Raw genomic sequence first — 24,317 nt, 5'->3', positions numbered from 1 at the left:
AGTGCATTAAGTGACTACTTTTTGAACTTGAAATTATTATGACCGTGCTGTTACATATAAAGAAATACCATATCGTGTTTATTTGCACCGAACGCTAGGTGAGGTGAGGGGGAAAACCTGCACAGACTACGGTGGAATTTATCTGCGACTGCCTCGCTTCCGGAGAGACTTCGGCGACCACTTTATCTTTACTAGTCACACGCACCCCCGTGTGGGCAAATTCTGTATTCTTCCCTCCTCCTGCTTTTCTAGAGTAAATCACGGAGAACAGAAGCGTTTTGCTGTCCCATCGTGGCATCCTCTGAAACATGAAGAGATCTTTGACAAAGAAAAAAAAGTATTTAAGTAGTGAGAATCTCTCAGTACACACGCCTCATTTCTCCAGGCTAGCGGTGAGATTCAAAGATTTTATAAATCCTATCTTGACTTCCACAGCATGACTGAATTAGATAGAAGAATATTAGAAAAAGGGTCTTGCCTGTAAACACTGCAGTCACGCTTTAAACAGGAAAATTGGAGCAACAGGCCTTAAAGAGACACTGGTTTCAAAATCCCTAGAGAAGAGAGAAAATTATTTGCAAAGGTGCATTACTAACACACAGCCTCATTTGGTGAGGACAACTATTTCATGTTAGGTCAGGCTTGTGGATTTTACTTGTGAGCATGATGGTCTTTACATACCACACCATGCCAGACCACACCACAGTCTTTGAGTACACCATTAAGGAGAAAAATGCTGGAATGATAGCAAAAGCTGTAATGATGTTGGCTGCAGTTACCATTTTACAGCTCTTCAGTGTTCTGTTAGTTACTGAAGCTTTCATAGATCACTGTGAAACTTCATTTCTCTCAGCCATCAATTTCTTTTGACAGACTCAGACTTCAGAGTATGGAATGTGAAGAAAAATTATTCCATTACAACAAAATTATTGCACTCCTTTTTGAAGGATTTAAAAATTGTTCACAATTAGGAGTGAAGTATCTTGCAGTGGGACATGTGGTCCCTAATGAAGTAACGAATTCTGACAGATTCTGTATTTTAGCTGTACTTACTCTAACTCAGGACATTTGCTGTTCCACATATTTCTTTGCACAGTAATAATCCAAGGACACCTGCAATTAAGCCAACTGTTTCTAAGGGGGAAATAACTGACCTTGATACTAATCATCCCGGTGTAGCAGAGTAATCTGAGTCAGCTGCATAGTTAAGTGAGGCATCATGGCCAGTGCTGTAGGTTAGAGGTCTTCAGGTCAAACACACTTGTCTGAAATGTATGTATCAGAGGGAGACACTCAAGGGCAGTAGCTGGTAAAAATGTTCTAGAAGGACACTGCAGATCCTGTGAGGTGAAGCATTTTGCCCAAATACTTTCATTTGTCCACTGGAGTAAAATCTTACATGACTAGGAAAAAGTAAGGACTTCTTTGCTGACTTCAAACAAATCAGAACCACAAATTGAAAGAATAACTTAGAATTACGTAGCAGTGTTAGTGTTAAGGGGGTGCGAATTTACAGTATGCTTTCTGTTCTGCACAAGGATCCATGTATGACCAGCTTTATACAACTATCCTCCACCATTTATTTCCTGCTGTTACAGAAAAAAAATAATTAACGGTGTTTCCCTACTGTTTTGGTTTTGTTTCTTTAGGTTTTGTTGTGTGTGGGTTTTTCACTGTGAACAAAGTTGCAGCACACATATGACTTAACTTTAAAGAGAAAGGAGATAATTTCACTGGTTGTATTTCCCACTCTCGTTCATACAAGCATCACAATTTTATACCAGCACAGCTGAGCCACCGGCACACTGCAGGACAGAGAAGAAAATCTGGGAGGGGGCTGGAACTGCTTCCGCTGGCAATGGAGGTTTTTTCCTGTTTGTAATTTGCCTGTTCACCTTAAACATGGAGGAAGGGGGACCTTAGCTAACAAAATCAAGGAGTGCAGTCCTGTCACATGGGAGCATTGACCCTATCTCTAAACCTTTTGTTTCATTTCTTTTGTGTAGATCAGAGCATCCCAGATCATGTTCTCCTGGAGGATCTTCAGAACACCACAGGTCTCTCTGAGCCCATAAATACTTTCTCTGATGGAAAGGTCTTCATAATGCCCTGAGTAACACCACAAGTTATGTTATCACAGTGGCACTTCCCGTCTCCTTCTCTAAGGCTCCTCCTATTTTCACTTCTACCCAATGTGATGTGCGACTAAGGGCTGACAAAGGCTGTATTTGTCTGTGTGTGAAATAGGTTACTCCCTTTTGTGAGAGTATTAAACTGTTGTGGATGTGCACACAGAGCGATGGTGACCACAGATAGTGAAGAGCAGCTGATAATAATATAACCTGGGACTAGGTTCTGCTTTGGCATGCTTAACCAGACCTAAGTTAATTTAGGGGCTGGAGAGACATTGTAGCTCTATGCAAAATATTCAAAGGTTCCCTTCCACACAGAAACATTTATTTTGAAAAGCCAAAATTGAAGTTGCATTAAATGAAGAAACAACTAATCCAGATTTTCCATTGAGGAAGGGTGGATGATCTTATTTGAGACACCTCATAAAATTCAACTTCAGTAAACTAGGTTAACATGAAGTGTTTGTGGAAATGTATATTTCAGCTGTCTTCCCCTGGATCTGGTCTACGTTATTTATTGTCTGTATGGTAAGAGTGCTTTGTTGTCTTAGACATAAAAATGCATAATACAGTGCTCTTCCCTCTGCTCCAAAGAAACTGAAAGTCATTAGATTTTCCAGCAAATCCAACTCCATGAAGTATTCCTAACTCACAATTAATGTTTCCAGAAGAACAGCAACTGTAAAGGAGAGCTGATATTAATATACATTGAATTAAATCTAATCACTGAGTGTAAAGGAGGTTTTTTATGTAAGGGAGCTTAAGACAAATTTAAGCTGACAGCTTGCTTTCCTCCTCTATTCTGAAAGAATATTTGGATCAGTTGAGGGTATTCAAATACCCTGGTCTTTCCCAGGAAATGTTGGGCTATGATGAATAGCAAAAGAGAGAGAAAGGATAATTTAGCACATACACAGTTGACTAATATGGGTGCAAGATGTGAAAAAAATATAAGGCCACAAACAAGGGAATAGAGATCAGTTATCTTAGTCATCAGTAAAGCAAGATTTCAAACATTCTTTTTTAAATAAATGCAATTGTGATTAAATAGGACCTTCATTTACCTTAGGAGTTTCTCTAAGGTAAAACAGTTGGAAAAGATGCAAATGCTTGATATGGTAACTAGTCTCCTGCCTGTATTTATGTCACTGCCCAAGAGAAATGTTAGAATAAATCCCGATAAACTCTTTGTTAATAAATCAAATGTGCTAGTAGATAACTTATTGCAAGTTACTCATGAAACTCACCTTGTTTTTTCCCCTTTTCGTAACAGACATAAACCTTTACAACACGCAGTACAAGTCTTTAACATTTTAGTCATTACGAGCTGAAAATGCAACCCTGCTGTGTTAAAGAGCCCGTGTTTAAGGTGATGGTAGGAAATAATCCTGGCTACGGAAACAGTGGTTCCATAGATGATGCCCCAGGCGTAGCTCCTTGGCTATTTAAGACACTGATGAAATAAATTTATTGCCTTTGGCAAATTACAGTTCTAAAAAACCATGTAATATTCTATAATTCCGTTAAAATCCTGAGACTGAACTAACAAGAGTTGTGCCAATCACTTGATCTCTTCATTGCCTGTCGCTGTCTCTGCCAGAATCACGGTGGAGGGGTTGGTGGGGCTCACTAAAAAGCATGTGTAACACCTCTGGAGTCTCTGTTGTAGTGCTGAAGGGATTGAATACACTTCCATATCCTTCAGAGTAGCTGGAGGCCTATGCTGTACACTCACTGTGGTTGGTGTAATGTCGCTTAAACAGAGTAGAAATATTTCCAATTAAATGAGTCTATAAAAGTTTACACCATGAGAAAAAGAAAACTTGTATAGACAGCGCTTTCCCTACCACATCTTTCTATCTTGACTGCACCTGCTACCATCAAAACTAGAAGCCTTTAAAGTTGCAATGAAAAACATCTGAAGATCAGAAACAGTGTCATTAGCTCAGATGTAGTAACATACACATTGTTCTGGGCCACAAAAAAACAAGTTTTGAGTTGGGAAATTTCAATCAATTTAATTTATTACCAAATAATACAAATATGTAATTATTTTGTTATTAAGAAATAAAACCACATAAGCACTTAGAAAAACCCTCTTCAACTCCCCTCTGTACAGCTGTCCTCCAGCCTCTTTATGTCTAATAAATTCTTTAAGTTTGAGCCAAACTCAGGGATCACTTCTAGTAGCAGTGTAACCAGAAATGTCCTTAGCCTTTGTTGTTAAGTATCCAAATATTATTTAATATTCCAACCAAACAGTAGTGTGTTTAAGGGGAATATTTTAAATATTCTTGTGCTAAAAATTCTCATCTTATTATGTTGAAATAACAGTACCGTCCTAGGATGCACATTTGTTAACAGTGAACAGATGGAGGAAACAGTACCATACAGGCCATGGGTCAGGAATGTCAGTGATCCATGGCCCTGGGATGCTGGGTGATCTTGGACAAGTTGCTTTTAACTGCTTGCCTCAATTTCCACTGCAAAAAGTGGATGTTTCTATTTATTTCTATATTAATTTTGAGATATATTCGTTGAAAACAGTGCTTAAGACTTCAGTGATGGTAAAAGGACAAATGCTGTGCAAATACACGGAAGGCTGGAAGGGCTGAAGCAAGCCTGGTGTTATTGTCAGCTGGAGGAGACACAGTATTTTCAGAGCCAGTCACTGGCTTGGAAGATCTTACCACCACCTTGAGGCCACTCAGGGCCCAGGGGGCCTTGCTCACTAGGACCATTCTTGTTACCTCCTTCTGAATGGCTGCATTTTCCTCACCACCTTCTGCAAGCGAACCCAGGTCAGCCACAGGTGAAGGCTAGCGAATGAGAAACAGTTCACAGAGCCGAGCATTAGCAGAGACGGCCATCCACAATGGCAGGGGGAGCAGTGGCAGCCAGGAAGGTGTTGCTGCAATGCCACGGCAGTGGTTGCAGAAATTAAAAGGCTGGTTGTCCAAATCACTGACCCCGCAGAGCTAAAGAATAAGTTTTCAAAAGAGAAGGGCATACCACATTCTCCTGTGAGTAGCTGTGGCGTCAGGGGCTAGCTCCACTTCAGGGTGAATGCTGCACCATCAGAGGTGCAGGACCATGGGCGCAGACACAGGGGTACTCAGCCTGTGGTAAACCAGTGCTCCTCTGCTGCTCATCACCTGGAGTGAGTGGGCTGAGTTGTGGGGCTAATGCGCAGGCAGAGGCAAAACTGCTGAAAGCCAACACACAAGCCTCCCAGCTTCTGTGTCATGTTTTCAAATGCTCTCTGCTTCTCATGCTAAAAAAATTCCCACGAGGTAAACTGACCCTCCTGGTGCAGAAAAAAGCCTCATTACTCCTTTTCCCCTGTTAAATACTGGAAAGAAAAAAAAAAAAACTTGAGCGGAAGAAGGCTGAACGTGATACCTAGGGGCTTCTCCTGCAGGTATGCCTGTGCATGGCTGAAACCAGCAGCTCTCTGCACAGACACAACGTGTCTTACACTTACACAGAGCTCACTGCAGGCCTGATGTTTATGATCCTGGCATGGAGCTGTCACAGTCAAGCTCTGCATTCCTCCTTACTGGGACTGAGAGGCTGGAGAGAGGCTGAAGGAGTCGTGCCTGAAGATCTTCTCAGCAAAGCAGCTTTGCTTCCATCTGTGCAGCATGCCAACCCAGGAAAGCAAGTGGCATGAAAGATGTTCCAGTTGCAAGGTGTTCAGCCAGCGTTTGGCCCCTTCAGTTTGGTCACGTGCTGCTCCTGCAGGAGTCTGCAGCTCTGTGACGATGGAAACTGCAGTGGCAGCAGAACAACTGTCATTATGTCAACACACAAGGACTAGCACATCTGCTTACAGCCTAAGCTGATTTCTGTTTAGGTCAGTAGAACTATCCATTTCAATTCTTACAGTAGGTTCAGACCAACCAGGTGATTACCCCTTCTGGCATCAGCTCACTGTGAAACCCGGTCCCTCTCAGGGTATTGTGCTGGATCTCTGCATGAAAGCTGAAGTGGGGAAAGACAAGCCAAAGGTTGAAGCTGGTGGAAGATCTGCCAACTGCAGCAACACGTGAGCAGTGTGGCAAGGGCAGGAGATGGTCAGAGCCTCCACCAGGCAAGAGAGGGAAGAAGAGATTATGTGGGAAGAGATATGTGCAGATGTGCTGGTGCAGGATTTGGAGGAGAGGGCCAACTCGCAGTTACTGTGAAATAAAGAGATGGACTGGGGGGGGGGGGCGGCGAGGTGAAGGAGGGGACAGGCACAGCTGGGCAAGCACAGGCCACACCATCCTGCCACAGGCATTCTGATGAACTGGGGAGGCAGAAGGTGAGACAGGAGGCAAAGCTCGTGTTTCCAGGACTGGCAGCAGAGTTCAGTTCAAAGTGGTACCTCACACATCCAGCACAGAATGAGAGGGTGCTGGACACCCCTCAAGTCCACAGAAGATGCCAAATGGGTGTCCAGACACATTCAAAGGCCACCAGGCTTGAACCACATCATGTAAAACAAACCCCACATTGTGTTGCAGGTGAGCGTTGCTCCCGACAGTTACTTTAGTACCTCGTTTTTCAAGATAAAAAGGCTTAGTGTTTGGGAAAAGGGTCTGCTCAACACCTCAACGCTCCTGAGCGATCCTTAAGGGGAAAAACATTCACATTCGCTGCCATTAGTTGTTTCCCAGCAGGCAGCCTGAGGAAGGCCTGCAGTGACACCCTCCCTTCATTCCGTGCGGGCCCCTACCCACCGTCCGGCTGACTTACGCCCCGACCGCGTCGTCCCAGCCCCGCAGGCCTCCTCACGCAGCCGGGCTGTCCCGTCCCCCCCGCACCGCCCCGGAGGCCGCGCCCCGAGCTCCACGGCCCGGCCCCTCGGCCCTTCACCTCCGCCCGACGGCTCCGCCCCGCGCCGCCGCGGCGGCTGCGCCAGGCGGGGCGGTCCCTGCCCCTGCCCCTGGCCCTGGCCCTGGCCCTGGCCCTGCCCGGGGGCGGCCTGTTCGCGCGCCGCCATGCTGCCCAACACAGGGTAAGGTGCCGCCGCTCTCCCCTCTCCTTCCACGCCCCCCGAGCCCCCCCCAACCCGCCCCAGGCCGCCGCTTCCCGCTCCTCAGGCGGCGGCAGAGGCGGCGCCAGGCGGCGAGGCTGAGGTAAAAGCCGTGGCTCTTCAGCCGCCGAAGGCCTCTTGGGGCGGGGGGGGGCGTCGGCCGGGGGCCGCTGTGGCGGTTCGCTGGACGCTCCCCTCGGCGCTGCTGTGGGCTTCCCTCCAAGCGGGTGGCGCGGCGCGGCACGGCGCTTGTAAGCGCCTGGAAGTGAATCGCTGTACCGGAGGGCAGGAATGCCCCTGCGGTGGGGGGCGTTTCCAGCGGGGGGTGGTGCCGCCCTGGCCCCCGCGGCCCTGCTGTCCCCAGCGGGTTCGAGGGGGCGCTGCTGGCACCCCGCGCCCCGCCGGCCGGGCCGGCTGCGGGCGCTGTGCGGGGCGGCGGCGGCGGCGGAGCCCGGGCCTGGCGGGAGGCCTGAGCAAGTCCGGGGGGTGAGGGGGCGGGTGGGAACTCGCAGAGGTGCTGGAAATATTCGTCGGGACCGTTAGTGAGTGTCGTTGAGTGGAGCGTTTGGCAATGGAAATAGTTATTGGCGGAGTTTAAACTAGGTAGTGTATCTGTGATTTTAATGGGTATTAAACTGTTTTTCTCGCACTCTCTCATTCCAAGCCGGTACCTTCTTTCTTACCTGGCAAATTTCCTTCCAGTCTAGGATCTTAATTCAGAGGCTTTTTTGCCTTTTTTTCAGAGCTGCCACTGCTGACAGCTGGGAAGATAAGTTAGTGTCATTCGTTCCTGTGTTATAAATAGGTTTATTCATTAAATGGCATGTAAGCAAGCTCTAAAAACTATCGCTGACATGCCCTGCAGGTTTCTGTATTAGCAGTCATGCCTGGTGAAAAAGGAACCTATGTTTTGTTTCCAAGATCCCCAAGGCTGCAGGGTACAGAGGTGATTTTGACATTTTCTGCCTTACTGCCAGAATTCAACTGCAATGAAAGCAATAAAGATGCAGCCTTCACAGTACAGGTCATAAGTGATTTTGGACAAGCACGTGCTTTAAAACCTTGCAAATTATTGGGCTGCCAAGTGAATTAAGAAATAAATCATAAGTCTTGCAAGCTTTGCAGCTTGCTTAGCAGAGTAAAATGCTCTAAATTCTGGGCAGTGCTATTGGGGACACAAGAAATATTTCAAGAGGTGTAGCAGCACCAACCCCGGTGCCCTTGATGTCCTCCACAAGCTTGAGCTGCAGGTGAACTTTGGTTTTCCTGACACTGTTCCAACATGCCTGGGTGATATTTCTCATTCCTCCTTTGCGGCCTGTCCTTGCTGCTGCTGCTCCCAGTATGACACCTTTGTACATGGGAGCCGAGTCATGGGTTCCATGTGCAGCCGTGCGGGTCTGCTGGTACATCTACTTGTCTTCCTGAATAGACCACTCTTGGCCCTGGAGGGGCTCTGCCAGCTTTCCTCACCTTCCTTCTCCTTCAGAGCTGCCTCTCACTGAACCTCATTTACATCTTCCCTGACTAAGGTAGAGTGTGCTGACCTATTAGTTGGTTGAAGATAGAAGCCAGATTCTGGCCTTAATTGACTAAATTTTACACTCGATGTAATCCAGAGATGAACTTCCATAACTGTGTGTGTGACTTGACTCTTGGCAGCACTTTTTGTGAGTTGCTGTGCTGTTGTGAGACTTTTTCTCCTGTGCCTCTCCAGGACCCAGTTTTGCAGAGGAAAATCTGTTTGAAATGGCAGCTGTAGAGCTTCATTGACATCCCTGCGGATGCCTCACCCTGCCACTGCAGGGGAAGATCCCTCCCCCTCCCTGCCCCATCCCAGTTTTCTGCCTTCTGAAAGCAAACGCTGCCCCTCCTAGGCAGTGTTTTAGAGAGGGATGCTCTCGGATTGGAGGGACAAAGCCGACCTGGAGAAAGAGGAGTAAGTCAAGTCTGGCCCAGAGTGAAAGGAGAACTACTGCAGGCTCGGAGGCCGGTGTGTAACATTTGTGATGCGAGTGGAAAGCAAAGTCGCTGTGGCACGTGGTTTACATGCATTCTCTAACTGGGGCTGGAAACTTGAACCTCTTGGCTTTTTCCATGGAGTTACGGAAAGCAGCACAAGCTTTATGCAGAGCACTGAATCGCACGTCCCTTCAGACGGAAGACCTGTGGTCCGAGAGGCTTTATTGTCAAGTATGCTTCAAACTGGAGTTGATCTTTTGCTTTTCAAAAATGCGGTGATGCTTTGTGTAAGCCAGACATCTTTCAGGCGCTCTTAAAACTTGTTAAGTTTCTCAGGAGGTTTGGATTGGGCCCATTGAGGGGGGCTGGGGACGGGGCATTGGATTAAATGTGGCTACTGGGAAACTGTTGACTTTAACGTAAAGCCTTTAAGGGAAGTAATTGCCGTTTTGGAAAATCAAGGGTTTGGCACTTGCGCGCGGCTCCCTGCATTGGCATTGTGGCTCTGGACTTGAACTTCGCGCCGCGCTGAGACAGCCGCTTTTTGTGTCGAGAGGACCGTGACCAGTAAGGTACAGGGAGCTGCGTAGGTGCGCTGTCTCATTAGAAACCAGCATTTGTTTTTACAAGGTAGCAGCTCTGTTGCAAACACTGTGTTGGATCGTTTTACAAACAGGGAGAAGTGTAACTGGGTGACCTGCGCAACCTTCTTGCTCAATAGCGTTTGCAAACTCAGGGAGTGGTCTTGCCTTCCCTGGAACCGTATTGTGCTGTGGCTGTAGCCGTTCCTTTTGTGTTTAGGGGGCCTTCTTGGTAAATCGATGGAGGGGTTTGCCTGGCTGGAAGACTGTGCTCATTACTTTTGCCCTTAAAGAGTGTTAGAAGTCAATGATGTACAGGTTTTGCTTTCTTCCTCATCTTTACCCTCCGCTTCCCCCTTTGCCTTTAGGAAATTAGCAGGATGCACTCTCTTCATCACAGGCGCAAGCCGGGGCATTGGCAAGGCCATTGCTTTGAAAGCTGCCAAGGACGGTGCCAACATTGTGATAGCTGCCAAGACAGCTGAGCCCCATCCTACTCTTCCAGGGACTATCTACACTGCTGCAGCAGAGAGTAAGTTGTAACAAATGAGGACAGGGTTCAGGTACTGGGCTGGGTGTGTGCCCTAGTTTAATTGCTGTACCTGAGTGGAAACCTGTGTAGACTCCCTCAGCTCCAACTTACCTTCAATACAGTCAGTTTTGTGCTTCTCTTGCCTCCCAGGACTGCTGGGAGGTATCAAAATATTACTGTAATGAAGATGCCCGTGCATACAGATGTGAAAATGCTACATTAATTGAGATGTATGTGTGTCCCATACACATTCTCAGCGTTGAGATTTGCTTTGGGCTTCCCTGTTCTTTTTGCAGTGTGTGAAAAGGTTTCAACTTGAGCGTGTGATTTTCAGTGTCTTCTTGAAGCATGTCATCAAATGAGAGATTCTCAGTAGGCTCACGCTGTTTGCTCCACCCGAGAGCAAATTTTAACATGTTTAATTTTTTAATTGTGCAGTTGAAGCGGCTGGAGGAAAGGCTTTGCCATGTGTCGTTAATGTGAGGGAAGAACAGCAAATTATTAATGCCGTGGAGAAGGCTGTGAAGACTTTTGGAGGTACGCTGAGGTGTGGGGGAGATATTAACAGGCAGAGTGTTCAAACAAAAAAGGAAAGAACAGCCTGCCTTACTTGTGCTTTTTGTCTTTAAATGCTAATGTGAAGTGCCTTATTTTAAAACCAGGCATTGATATTTTGGTGAACAATGCAAGCGCCATCTCTTTGACTGGCACTTTGGAAACAGAAACGAAGAAGGTCAATCTTATGATGGATGTCAATGTACGAGGAACCTACCTGACGTAAGTGCTGAGAGAAGGAAGCAAAGTAACTGTAACAAAATGAATGACTTTATCTCAGTTTTTCTGAGAAATTGTTTACCTGTCTTGCTGCCTGAGAGTTGGGGTGCAAGTATTCCACATGTGCTCACAGGAAATTGCCCTGTTATTGGCCAGCTGATTTGAAATTCGTATCAGCAAGAATTAGTTGTAAGTTGGAGTACACGGGAACCTTATTACTGTAGTCATTAAGTCTTCAAAAGCCCCTCCATGCAGGTAAGAATCAGAAACTAGTTTATTTCAAACAGAGCTCCCGCTTGGCTTTGCTGAATGCTATCTGCTCTTTTGTTTCAAGCAAAATTACTAAGTCTTTGCATACTTCAAGTGTAACATCTTGTTTCTCAGCTTTGTTCTCGTAAGTTTCTTTCTTATATTTAGAGACATCATATAACAGCATAGGTAAAAGAGAAATGTTAAAGATGTAACTTAACAATCTCAAGTGTTCTCCATCTGCTTTCAGCTTACCAGTTCTACCATTTATTTAAATTAACATACCAATATTTGACTTCAGTGTTCCTGTGGTCCTTGTTTTGCTTATTTTTTGGAAATGGATTCAGGAGGTGGGATCATTTTAGATTTACATGATGTCATTTGAAGTTGCTCTGGTTTAGAATTAAAACTTTTATTTTGATGGGGTTGTGTTTGAAGGAAAAGAAAAAAGCCCTTAGAATGATGCCTGTTCTCTAAATTGAGTTGTTGCTTGGTGTGATCAGGAGCTTTTGTATCAGTGTTTTATCTAGAGTAGTGTCTGTCGTCCTTTGTGCAGATGAATCTGGTTATCAGATAACTACAGTTATATTCCTTAATGTTTGTTTGCTAAGAATCAGTGAGGGGATTTGCCATTGGAATAGTGTAAAAACACACATAGTTTTCTGAATTAGAGAGGCAGTGCACAGCATGTGGATAGCGTGGAGGGAGAGGGAAGGTGGAAGAAAGAAAGACTGCTCACAGAGTGAGATTTCTGTGCTTCCAGCCTGTGGGGTCTACTTTTGATAAGCTATAGGTGTAAGTGGTTCTGTACTTGGAAAGGAAAATTGTTTTTGGAGGTTGACATTCCAGAAAATGCTTTGTGGATATCTCTTGCTAAGTCTCTGAATGGGTTCCACTATATTGCCAGTGTCAAGCTTTGTTTCCCCCTTGCCATCCAACAGTAATAATCGCTTTGTGATTGGTACATCCAGCTATCTCAGATTAATGGAGAATTCTTTTAAGTCATCTTTCCTTTAGGTGCTGCTCTGTCTTAAAAAGATGAAAAAGCACGTTCCAGGTTGCTGTGAATAGAACAGTATATGAAAGATTAATTCCTCTCAAGGGAAGTTACAAATGGTCTTTGTCATTGCTTTTATAACTGTAAATTGGGAAGACCCAGTCAAACATTTTGGCCTTTTCTTCCTCTGGCTTTGTACATTGTGTTCGTATTTGTAGAGTTGTTTCCAATTTAGTATTCAGAAAGTTACAATAGTTAAAAAAAAAAAGTATGTGGATTTTTTGTCTGTGTAGGAAAGTTACAATAGCTAAAAAAAATGTGGATTTTTTGTCTGTGTGGAGGAATTAGGGAAGATGTACCATTTTATAGAGTATACCTGTTGACATAGTTCCTATGCATTTAAAGACACAGGCACCTGGCATCTGTTAGTGAACCTCACACACTGCCACTGAAAAATGTTGAGACCCCAGGACATTTAAGCAGGTGGTAAATTATTTACTTTACTACTATAATGATTTTGCAGTTGAAGGTGTCCCTTCTGTGGCTGACAGTATGCATGGGTCCTGCTGAAATGTGTCAGTAGTGTAGTCTGCTGTGGTGCTGTTCTCTCTGTGAAGCTTGGTCAAAAATTTTCCAGTAGACATCAAATGCGAAAGTGTACCACAGTCCTAAAAGTGAATTCTGTTTCTATAAAGTAAAAGATATGATTTACAGTAATGTGTGAATTCTAAGTCGAATGAAATAGTGACTCTCCCAGTCACTGTTTCTCCCAGAGAATAGGCTTTCAGTTTTACTTGGAGTATTTGTAATAGCCTATCACTATATAGTATTTCTTTAACGTGATTTTAAAGAGGGAATAGGTATTGGATCAAAAGAGAATGTATTTATGACTAAATATACAGCTCTGCGCTGTTATTTTTGCTTGTTGCCTTACAGTGTTTTGTTGCGCCTACCAGAACTATTACAAGGAGATTGTGGCTTCTAAACCTCTGGAAAATCAGCTTTAGTAGATGCTGCTGCACCAGTGGGAGAATGTGGTCCAGTTAGCAGGAATGAATACTAGGCCTGAGATAAGTAAGCTAGGATAGCTTTTGTTGTTGTTCTTTATATCAAATAATTGGTACAGGGGCAGGATCTCAGCTTAGTGGACTTCAATGAAAATACTGGTCTGCTGCTGTGGTTTTTAGTGTAATTACAGGTGTTCCATGAAATAAGAGCTGACTGATTTGTATGAATCTATCTTTCAGGTCTAAAACATGCCTTCCCCACTTGAGGAAGAGTAGGAACCCCCATATCCTGAACCTCAGCCCACCTATGAATCTGAATCCCATGTGGTTCAAAAACCATTGTGGTGAGTAGCGTTCAGAGCCTTTGTTAATTTTTGAGAACCACAAATACCTGGTGAAGTGTGCAGGAGTGCCAGCCCAGAATGCCAGATCTTGTATCTTTAGCACTATACACAGATTGACACTAACAGTCCCCCACAGTGTTTTGTACCTAACCTAAAGTAAATTGTTTTGTGGGAAAACGTAGTGCAGGTTTCATGGCCCACTATGTCCTTTATCTTTTCAAGAATGTTTTCAAGGTAAGAGTCTGTGCTTTTTCATTGAAATTCTTTTAGAATACAAAATATTTTTTATTCCAAATAGAGAATGAAACCCAAAAATCTATTTTCTATTGATTAAGCTTCACGTTTGATTTAATAGAGATAAAGTTCAATGTTGTCTTTTAAAATGGAAATTAGATGTGGGAGGGGGACCCCATTTTGTCATGAAGTTCATGATGCTCATTTTAAAACTGTAAAAAACTTTCAATTCTGGACACTTGTCATGTTAAACTCCTCCAGCAAGTCCCAGTTTTTTCTCCCCAGAAGCTTCCCTTCTCAAAATATCTAATGGCAACGATTTAGAACTTCCTTTTTTTATTTTTTTTTTCTTCTCCCTTACATTTTTGCTTTCTGTAGGATACACTTTTGGTTGTTAGCAGCTAGTATGCCTTGGGCCTGTTGAAAAAAATTGAGCACTCTTGCTAGCGTGCTGTATATAAAAAGCACAACGACAACGCCATACAGCTAGGCTTCAGTGATTGCTTTTGTCAAAACATGTGTAGCTCTCATTTTATTTGTAGTGAAAAGATGGCAGACTTTCCCAACCCCAGTTTTTATCTGCTGGGGGTGGTGGGGAGAAGGGAGAGATTTTGGCTTAAGGGAGATACTGGTTTGTCCTCAAAAGCTTCATTTTCCTTATAAACAAATAATTTGGGTTTTCTTTCCATCATAATTAAAGTTCTGTTGATAGTGAAAATTTTTATCTTTTTTATATTTCTTCTCTTAGCTTACACCATTTCTAAATATGGAATGTCCATGTGTGTCTTGGGAATGGCAGAAGAATTTAGAGGAGAAGTTGCTGTCAATGCTTTATGGCCTAAAACAGGTGGGTTTATATTTTTTTTATTTCTAATGGTACTAAAATAATGACTTTTCTTCTACAGCTTGTTTTATTTAATTTTGAATGTACTTCGAACTTCTCCAGGAATTGATTCAGGAGACCAGACAGTTATTTTGTATATTCTTTGTTCATCCTGCATATGTGCTGGTTTTCATTCCTAGCTCTCACTAGACCATTGCCACTTTCATCCAAACTCATCTGCAGCCAGTTTGCAACCCATTCAACCCTTTCAGTTGGCTGAAGGTTCTGTATAGTATTTGACTTGTCTGTGCTCTTTCTCGTGCACCCAGAGTTTTGGTTTGGACAGAATCACAAAAGTATTAGCATGCTTTCATTAGTAGGTATTAAATGTCTGTGTATATAGTACTATTTAGAATTCCTCAATAGTTAAATTGCCAGAGTGTAGGTGGAACTACAAAATAGATACCTCTGTAAGTGCAGAAATAATTATAAAAAAAACCTGTTCCTACAAGATCTGGCATAGCAGGCCACCAAAGAGTTGTTCATAGAACCATCTGCTTGCAAGTCACAGGAAAATCGTGTGTGCTATGGAAGAAAAACAACTTAATCCTCCCATGTTGTATTAACTTCAGTTTGTTGTCAGTGTTGATCAGGGCTGCTGTTTGAAAGTCTGGTCAGCTGTTTGCCAAAGAGGCCAGTCTCTTCACCCCAAATAACACCTATGTGCAGAAATGATACTGATATTAAAACCCATAAAGACAGAGGGTAATCCTGCCCTTTAATGGTGTGAGTCCAGTCACTGTGTTATGTAACATTACAAGAGCAGAGTGTATTTTTTTAATTAGTGGAGGGAGCGAAGAAGGAAGAGGAAATAAAAACATAAACCAAGATCCTCTTCTGGAGTTTGTGCTCCAGTGTAAGAAGTGTTTGTGCCCAGACACTTTTCATTGTTTTCCTGTTAGGCACTGCAGGCCTGTTTTAACTTCTGGTATGAACTAGAACTCTGTGATTTGCTTCTGTAAGATAAGGAAGAAAATGGGCAAAACTTTATTATTTCAGTCAAAATCAGCTGAGTTTCTCTGCTTAAATACCCTAGCTGATACTCTGCTGAGCACTTGAATTAGTATGTCTGACAGACCTTGGTCTGGATGCTTGCATCTTAAACTATCCCAGTGAATGGGTGCCTCATAATTCTGTTCACACTGTGAGTTTTACCCATAGAAATGTTTTGGTAATGGATTGACTGTTTTGAATAATAATAACATCATTCATGATAATTACATCATCACAAAACCTGTACTGTCTAAAAGGATAAACTCTTCACCTTTGACATACGTCCAGTTGCCTTCAGTACAACTTCAGGGTCTGCATTGCCTTCTTGGCAGTGGAGTGAAAGCTCATCTGTTAGGTTTGGGATATCTGGTTGTTGTTTTTTTCACTTCTGAAGGAGTTAAATATGCACTTGTTTCCAACTTGCTTGAGGAGAACCTCAGAAAAGTTTCAATGGAGATTTCCCAGGATCTGTCTTTGTCATCTGGAATAGAGCCGTGAAACTTGGTTCTTAAAGACTTTCCTAGATTCATGCCCTTCCTGTCTGGCTTGTCCCTAAAATGCCAGTGCTAAATGTGTTTTATATCTCCTCAGAATCCTATATGTAGGAGTAATTTGATTTTCCATTAGCAGAGGTGATCTTTACCTACAATTTTATATTTTTTGGTCACTGACTGATTACACACTGTAACATATATGAGCATTAAGAACAATGAAGGAAGTATCTAACTGAGACAGATAGATGTGTATCAGGCTGCAGACAACATTGCTGATTTGACTTATTTTCTCACACAAAAGCTGTTAGAAGATTACATGTGTCTTGTAAGTGCACATATTTACATGCTGCATTGACACATTATGTGTGCTCTCCAGAGCTTTCTGATTTTTCAACACCTTCAGTCTGTGATACTGGATATGCTGGAGAAAGCATCCACTGCTGTCGTGTAAACAAACTGGTGGTTTTACGGGTCCCAAGTAACTGTTGAAAGCTAAAGAATTCTTCCTGCAGGGACCAGCTGGTTATACTAGGTCTTTATTTTGCAATGTAGGTGTTTTTCCCCACCCATCTGAACAATTTGGCCTCCTGTTTTTCTTGGCAAGGGAAAGCACAACCTAGTGGGATTTGTCCACCGACGCACAATGGAAGATTTTTCAGAAGGTTGGCTCACTTTGTAGGTAGAAGTTACATTAAATCTTACATTGCACAGTTGAATACATTATTTCTTTCCACTGTTTGTATATGCTATAGTACCAGTGTCGCAGATATGGTCTAGTAATAAAAGATGTCTGTGATGGTATTAATTAAACGTCTACAGAATCTGACATTCTTACCAGGGGTGCAGTGGGGGACCCAAACCAAAGAAAGTAGTATCTTTCTCTGTACGTTAGAGTGCTACTGTGTCCTTGGTAACTAACTTGTACCTGCTGAAATAAGTAAGAGGACAACACTGCAGAAGCTCACACTTCTTCTAGAGTGCAGCTAATACCTGTTCCCCTCAGGAACCTGCAGAACATGAGGCTTGGAAGTGCAAGAAGATTCAGTTTACAAATGACAACACCATATTCTAATAAATGCTTTCTTTATAAAGATTTCTCTTGGTGACATGCTGCAAAGTAATTAAAAAATAATTATGCTTTCTATAAAATCAAAAGTATGCAGACAGAGCTTTGTATTTGCTGAATCCATTCTTGCTCATTCAGTTTAAGACTGTTAGAAGCACTAGATGAGCTCTCAAAGTTTGTATATATCAGTGATGCCCCCATGAAAACTGATGTGCCCTCAAGTATAAAAGAGGTTAATAATGTGCAAATTCTCCAGTATAAAAAAATGTTCTTTCTAAAGGTTTGTCTTCCAAAAATGAGAAAGTTGTTCTTAATTAAAGAATCCACTGTAATCTCATACAAATGTGATTAGCCTTTGTGGTAGTAAGGATGCTAGTATCTGTTGGTAAATCCAGCTTTTTGAACGTGTGAAAGTATGCTGATACTAAGATGCCAGGAGCTCTCCATTTATCTAGAAGTGAAAGAGGGGTGAGCCCATCACTAAGTACATATAAATATTAGAGGTATTCTGGGACAGAACTGGAAGACTCTTCATGTGCATTAAAGGAAAACAAGCAGCACTTTACATGAAATAGGTAGAACAATGTGCAGCCAGGCTCTGAGGCAGTACCTGTTTAAAACTTCTAATAAAAGTTTTTCAATCTGTGAACATAGGCTTACTGTGCTCAGAAGAACAGTTGATATTAACAGAAAAGTGGCAGAAGCATGGGCCAGGAAAAGTGAACAGGTTAATGAATCCTCAGAATAGTGGAATATATTCAGGTCAACAGAACCTGGTAAATTTCATCAGAGTATTGGAAAGGAATGTTGTCTGAACTGTTGGTAATTATTTTTTTAAAAATTAAAAACTTTGCAGGACAGATTGCATTTCGGAAGACCAAATTGATGCAAATTTATTTTCTATCCTTAAAAATGGGAAAAAGACCTAGGGAGGCCTAGGTGTATGTACAGTACATCTATTTGCCAGTTTTGGTTTATATTATTTTATAAATATGTTTTATAAATTTTATAAATATAAATATGTTTATATTATATTATAAAACTGTTATATTTATAGCAGTTCAATTGATTTGAAAAAAAGAAGCTGAGGTTGGTCAAAGGTAAGTGAAACCTAGGGACTAATCCTCACCACAGAAGAGTAAAATAAGCGAGTCATCAGGGAGATCTACCCACTCGTGCACTTTCCTCGAAAACACTTTGACAGGGTCTCCCTGGCCAGTACTGAAGACTGCCATCTTTCTTCCCAGTTCCTACTTTGGAAGGTGAATGATCCAGCTCAGATAGATGTGTACAGTGCCTATTCTTTGCTTTAAGGGATGTTGGGATCACTTCTGCATCAAAGCTGCTGTTACTTTGTGTGGAACTGAAGCACCGAGAGGACAGAAGTGATGTACAATTAGGTTTGTCCTTCCACTTCCAGGATCTGCTAGCACCAGGTATAGGAGAGGAATTGTGAATCTGTCCCAAAACTTGGGGGCAGAGCGTTGAGTAGAAAAAGTCATGAGGCAGAACTATATGGGGGGAAAACAGTAACATGGCAGATGTCAAAAGCTACAGCCAAATGGCCTCTGTGGAACAAGATGAAAGAAAAGCAGAATGGATACCTTGGCCTGGAAGAGCAAATTACAGACTTAGGCTGAAACATGCCACAATGTTAGTAGCTCCCTTGGGGGAAGCATAAAGAAGACTAATGGAATCGTGCAAAACTTCGTAGAATTGGTTAATAAAACAACCAGAACCTTAGGAGGTGTGAATTTTATTCTTTGGTCTAACACAGCCTTTCTGTGAAATACTGAACAAATTATTTGAATTTTTGGTATTTGATGTCTCATTAACTTAGGAGAGGCACTTTGGTATCTCATGGGAGTTGTTACAAGACTAAAACTAAGCATGAAGATTTTCAGTGTGATAATCACCAAAGGAAATCCCTTTTAGTGGCTGATGTATCATACATTCACTTTGAGAAAAAGAGTTGTCCTGTTAGTTTTTCATGTACTGAATTACCTGGAGGAAATCCATGACGGAGGGGCACTGATAAAGGGATAGAGGGATGTGAATGTCATAAAAAGTCTTGCCCATTATTTCACATTTTGGTTCCTTTAATAGATTTCTGATTTTTACTTGTGCTTGTAGAGAATTGTTTGTTGGTTGGTAGTGTTTCATAGCTTTGTCTTCCTACAATTTCTTTTTGCATGAAAGGAAAACAAAGTTTGTGTACTTACCAGAGAAATGGGAATTTTGTGTCATCAGTGTTAAAGTGCTGGTTTTTTACTCTCCAAACTTTCTAGCCATACATACATCTGCTATGGATATGCTGGGAGGATCTGGAATAGAAAAACAGTGCAGGAAAACAGACATCCTTGCAGATGCTGCATACTGCATTTTAACAAAACCAAAAAGTTTCACTGGAAACTTCATTATTGATGAAGTTCTGCTGAGAGAAGAAGGAGTTAAGGATTTTGATGTCTATGCAATTGCACCAGGTAAAACAGATCTTTAAGGTGAGGAGTAAATTCAGGAAGGGGGAATGATGGTGGGGAGAATATTAACGTAGGTTTTTTTCTAGGGGCTCTTAAATTAAAAGTTGCTTTGCCTTAGCTTTCAGAACATGTCTTCATGGAAGGCACGTATGAGTCCATTGAGAGTCTAGTCAAGTGCCTATTAAATTTAAAAAAAATCTTCAGTGAAAAGAAAGTGTACCTGCACTGTAGATGTATGTATTACTATTTACCAGCTAGTGGGATACATTTTTTTTTTTCCTTCAAAAGTTTTTCATTGCAACTTTTAAGGGGTTTCTAGGTCATATTTTCAATGATCCAGACTAAACTTGTTATTTTATTCTATGCCTTCCTTTCAGATTGTACTTTGCACTTAAGACTTGGCTGTAGTTTCGTACAAAATGGATTCCTGTTTGTGCTGTCCAACTTTACCTGGACTTACTATTACAATTTTCCTCCCTTTTAGGTCACCCCCTGATGCCTGACTTCTTCTTGGATGTTGAAGGTGACATGACAGCTATGAAACCAGAAGGATATGGTAGGGAAAGCACTGTGTGTAAAAGTCATTTTTTTTCTGACGATAATGAATGCCCTCTGTATTTCAAGTGGGTTTTTAATTCTTTTCTCCCAAGAACTTGGATTCCACTCAAGCTATTAGGCAAAAACCGTTTTCTCATTTGGAGTGTAAGGTTTATGGAAGTTACTCTACTTAAAGCTAGGGGGAAAATGTTACCTTCTGCAGGACTTCCATGGTAAATCATTACCTTATTTTGAAGACTGCTTTTTAACCATCTGAATTGCAATAGTATGAAGGTCACAGGTAAACATTGCTGGAAAAAGGAATTAAAGAGCAAACAGCACATTTTGTAGGAGTGTCTCATTTGCCTTGCTAAGTTTATACAGAAGAACACAATGTAGAGCTTCCATTGCTACTTAGATGAAACTTGCACAGTTTACACAATTTCAATATCTCTTTAGTTGACATGGAGAAGTCTTTTTTTAGAAAAGCATCAGTTTTCCTTTTTCAGAATTGTTGTGTGTCAAGTAGGAGGGCAAGTAAGAATGCTTAACAGGTTTGACAGGAGTGCCAAAATAGGAATAAGAGAAGGGCAGAGGACACAAAGTTTGGACAGTCCCTTTCCCTTGAAAATACTGTTTGATCAATCACACTAGGACTGTTCTGCCAGGGATGGATGATGTTAGTTCCCTGGACCTCACAATGCAGGTTTAGTAGGGACTTGCAGAATAGTCCTAGTGTGTTTTTTGATGCTGAAGAGGCTTAAGAGACTTTCTGCAACATGTTTAGAGGCTGTTCAACTTCATCAGCCTTCTAAGCTGCAAATGCTGTCCTGTATTCTTAAATGTAAATGTTCACTGTGGTATAGTAACATGCTGATTAAAGGAGCGAATTGATTTCTAGCTTAGAAGCCTTTGCAGAAGAATTAATGAAAATATCCATGTTCTTAGCAAGATAGACAAGACAAGTATTTTGAGGTGAAAGTGATACCTAATGAAGACATTGATTTATTTTTTGTGACTGCAGTTCAGTTGGGAGTCTATGGATTGTGTTAGAAAACAATGTGCTGTGCAAGCATTTGTAATGAACTGTGTACAGTCAGAATTTTGCTGTGGTTTTATTTTCAGTTTTCTTCTGATGTATTAAGAAGTGAAATACATTGCAGAGTTACCTTTAGTGCTCTACACCTGTTCAGATTCCCAGGTGCAAAGAACATCCTTTATTAGTATTAATACTGAAGTGGAAGATACTGATTTGCCCTACTGTGAAGCTTAAATCTTTTCAAACTGAGTTCTCTACGCATATTTCTGCATGCAGTTTTAAAGTGTTTTGCATTTGAAAGAGAAAAATAATTTCTTTCTTGTAGGTGCTTCCCAAGCATTCAAAGAGAAGAAGTCAAGCGGATCCCAGCATGAAGGATCAGATGGAGCTAAGGTTAACACAGAATCTGCTTCAGCCAAGCCATTGAGTCCTGTTGCAGAAACATTCAGAGTTATTCAGGGAGCAATGAGTGAGGAGTATGTGAAAACTACTCAGGGTGTCTTTCAGTTTGAATTATCTGGTAAGATCATCACTTGTAAAACCTTCACATGCACGCACCCCTAGCAAAAGGCACTTGGTGTTTTCAAACAGAAGCACTCACCTTTTCTAGCTGACTCTGAAACAGACCACCTTTTGTTCTGTTCAGTGTGGAGCTCCTCTGGACTCAATGATGCTTATGGTGGGTGCCTTCCAACATGCGGTATTCTATTATTTTGACCAATTTCAGCACATGCAGGAAGCTGCTGCCACTCCTGGCATATGCAGGCAGGCTTTCTCACTGTGCTGGCCCTACTGCACCAAGTTAGTGTGATGGTAAGACAGGGGTGCTGGCATGTTAAAAGCACTGGCTGCCACCAACTCTTGTCAGCCAAGTGCTGCCTTTGGGCTCTTCTGCCAATGTCCCCAATACATGGTGCTGTGGGGCATCTGCCAAAGGATGGCTTTGCCTGCTTGCAGAACATGGGGCAAGTAATAATTTGTTGCAGAGCACCACCAGTATATATACAATCACATAACTGCTCCAAACAGACACAGTAGTGGCCATGTGACAGGGAGGAACAGGGAGGGCACAGTGCTCTTTGCTGCCTTGTCACTTCTTTTCACTGTGTGTGCAGGTGATGAAGGAGGCACGTGGTATATTGACCTGAAAACTGCCGGTGGGAGTGCTGGTTTTGGAAAGCCACCTGTGACGGCTGATGTGGTTATGAGCATGTCGAGTGCTGACTTTGTGAAGATGTTCACAGGTGAGTGACAAAGGCGTTTGCCATGGCAGGCACAGGTACTGAGGCCCAGAAAATCTGCTGATGGGCATATAAGATAGCCTGCTCACTTGTGATCCTGGGATGGAGGAGCTTTTCACTTTTTGTTGCTCAAGTGAAAGTGTACAATATAACTCTTCAGATTTTTCTGACCTCTTCCGTTCTGTGAACAGGAAGAGCACAAAAACTTACGCTGCTTTTATTAACCAGGTGCTGAAATTCTAGCAACAAGTGTAGCTTCAGAAAGAATCCAGTCAAACTGCTGGACTTCGGTTCTGCACATCTCTGGTCCATGCTTCCTAAATCTGCACTGTTTGCTGCAGAACTTGGTAGCGGTGTAGTTGCTAGGTCTTGCTGTAGTGGCCATTATGTTTTCCTGTGCACAGGTTATCTCCAGTTCCTTTTCATTTTCTGATGGTTCTGTTCTTTCTTTTTAGGTAAACTAAAGCCAACCCTGGCCTTCATGTCAGGAAAATTAAGGATTAAAGGTAACATGGCGCTAGCAATAAAGCTTGAGAAGATGTTGACCCAGCTTAACTCTAAACTGTGAGGCTCAAACGTACTAGCAGAACAGTGGCCTTTGATATATAATGCAATGCTGTTTTAAAATGGTAGTCCTCATTTTTCTTTGATGCAATATTAATAAATATGGATAAAATGTGACATTTTTAGAGAAGAAATAACTGATTAAGACAATAAGTGGTTTGTCACTAAATGAATTCTTTCTCAAGAATATGCATATTAGGTTGCAGATGTTTTCTTTACTTCTGCTCCTGTGAGTCCAGGCAGGATGCCTGAAGTGAATTTTTTCCCCACATGGTTGCTTGCACACATGTCCCATAAAAAAGGTGGGTTGAGCAATAGTCACCCTGCAGATTTTGTTTCTGTGATAGCAGTGTCATGCAGATATTCTGGACCTGCCTTACAAGTGGAAACGTCGTCTGTTTAGCAGGGCCCTAATTACCTGGTAAATTAACATCACATTGATTTTTTTTTTTTTTTTTCTTTCCTGAGTTTATTACCTACACTAGTATTCATACCTCTGTATTGCATTGAGGTAGGCTGCACAGACATACTGAGTGATACACAACTTTTCCTTTTGTAAAAGTACACACACACATGGACACTGCCCTGCCCTCAGCTGCAACAGACAAGGTGCTGCCTTCCACAGCACCTTCATGTAGCAGTACAAGGATTAACCTACATCATTGCAGCCAGCTACCTCCCCTTCCTTCCGTTTGGCTGGTAAAGACTGAAGCTGAATAGTAAAAGCACACATGGCCCACTCAGCAAGTGTACAAGTGCACATGGTCTGCACCTTTGTGTGACAGCATCTGTAAAGCCAGATGCAGCAAACTCTTTATTCTGTGTCCCCAAAATATCAATGCCTGGTTTTAAAATAAGGCACTTCACATTAAAGACAAAAAGCACAAGTAAGGCAGGCTGTTCTTTCCTTTTTTGTTTGAACACTCTGCCTGTTAATGTCTCCCCCACACCTCAGCGTACCTCCAAAAGTCTTCACAGCCTTCTCCACGGCATTAATAATTTGCTGTTCTTCCCTCACATTAACGACACATGGCAAAGCCTTTCCTCCAGCCGCTTCAACTGCACAATTAAAAAATTAAACATGTTAAAATTTGCTCTCGGGTGGAGCAAACAGCGTGAGCCTACTGAGAATCTCTCATTTGATGACATGCTTCAAGAAGACACTGAAAATCACACGCTCAAGTTGAA

General features: G+C 42.4%; 2 protein-coding genes across 2 annotated transcripts in view; one reads left to right on the top strand and one right to left on the bottom strand.

The window, feature by feature from the left end:
• INIP (INTS3 and NABP interacting protein) overlaps window positions 1-24,317 on the bottom strand; it is a 230,722-nt gene that overhangs the window by 79,024 nt on the left and 127,381 nt on the right. The window lies entirely within an intron of this gene.
• On the top strand, window positions 7,014-23,246 carry HSDL2 (hydroxysteroid dehydrogenase like 2). Its single transcript, XM_055790321.1, has 11 exons — window positions 7,014-7,134; window positions 10,064-10,227; window positions 10,666-10,764; window positions 10,890-11,004; window positions 13,495-13,598; window positions 14,581-14,679; window positions 19,557-19,751; window positions 20,233-20,304; window positions 21,650-21,844; window positions 22,440-22,568; window positions 23,021-23,246. Exons 1-11 carry the CDS (start codon window positions 7,118-7,120, stop codon window positions 23,131-23,133), a joined length of 1,302 nt encoding a protein of 433 aa, XP_055646296.1. The 5' UTR covers window positions 7,014-7,117; the 3' UTR covers window positions 23,134-23,246.

This window comes from Falco peregrinus, chromosome Z, assembly GCF_023634155.1.
Source record: "Falco peregrinus isolate bFalPer1 chromosome Z, bFalPer1.pri, whole genome shotgun sequence".
Classification (NCBI taxonomy): Eukaryota; Metazoa; Chordata; class Aves; order Falconiformes; family Falconidae; genus Falco; species Falco peregrinus.
The sequence above is the reverse complement of the archived record's forward strand: the minus strand, read 5'-3'. Positions and strand labels throughout refer to the sequence as shown.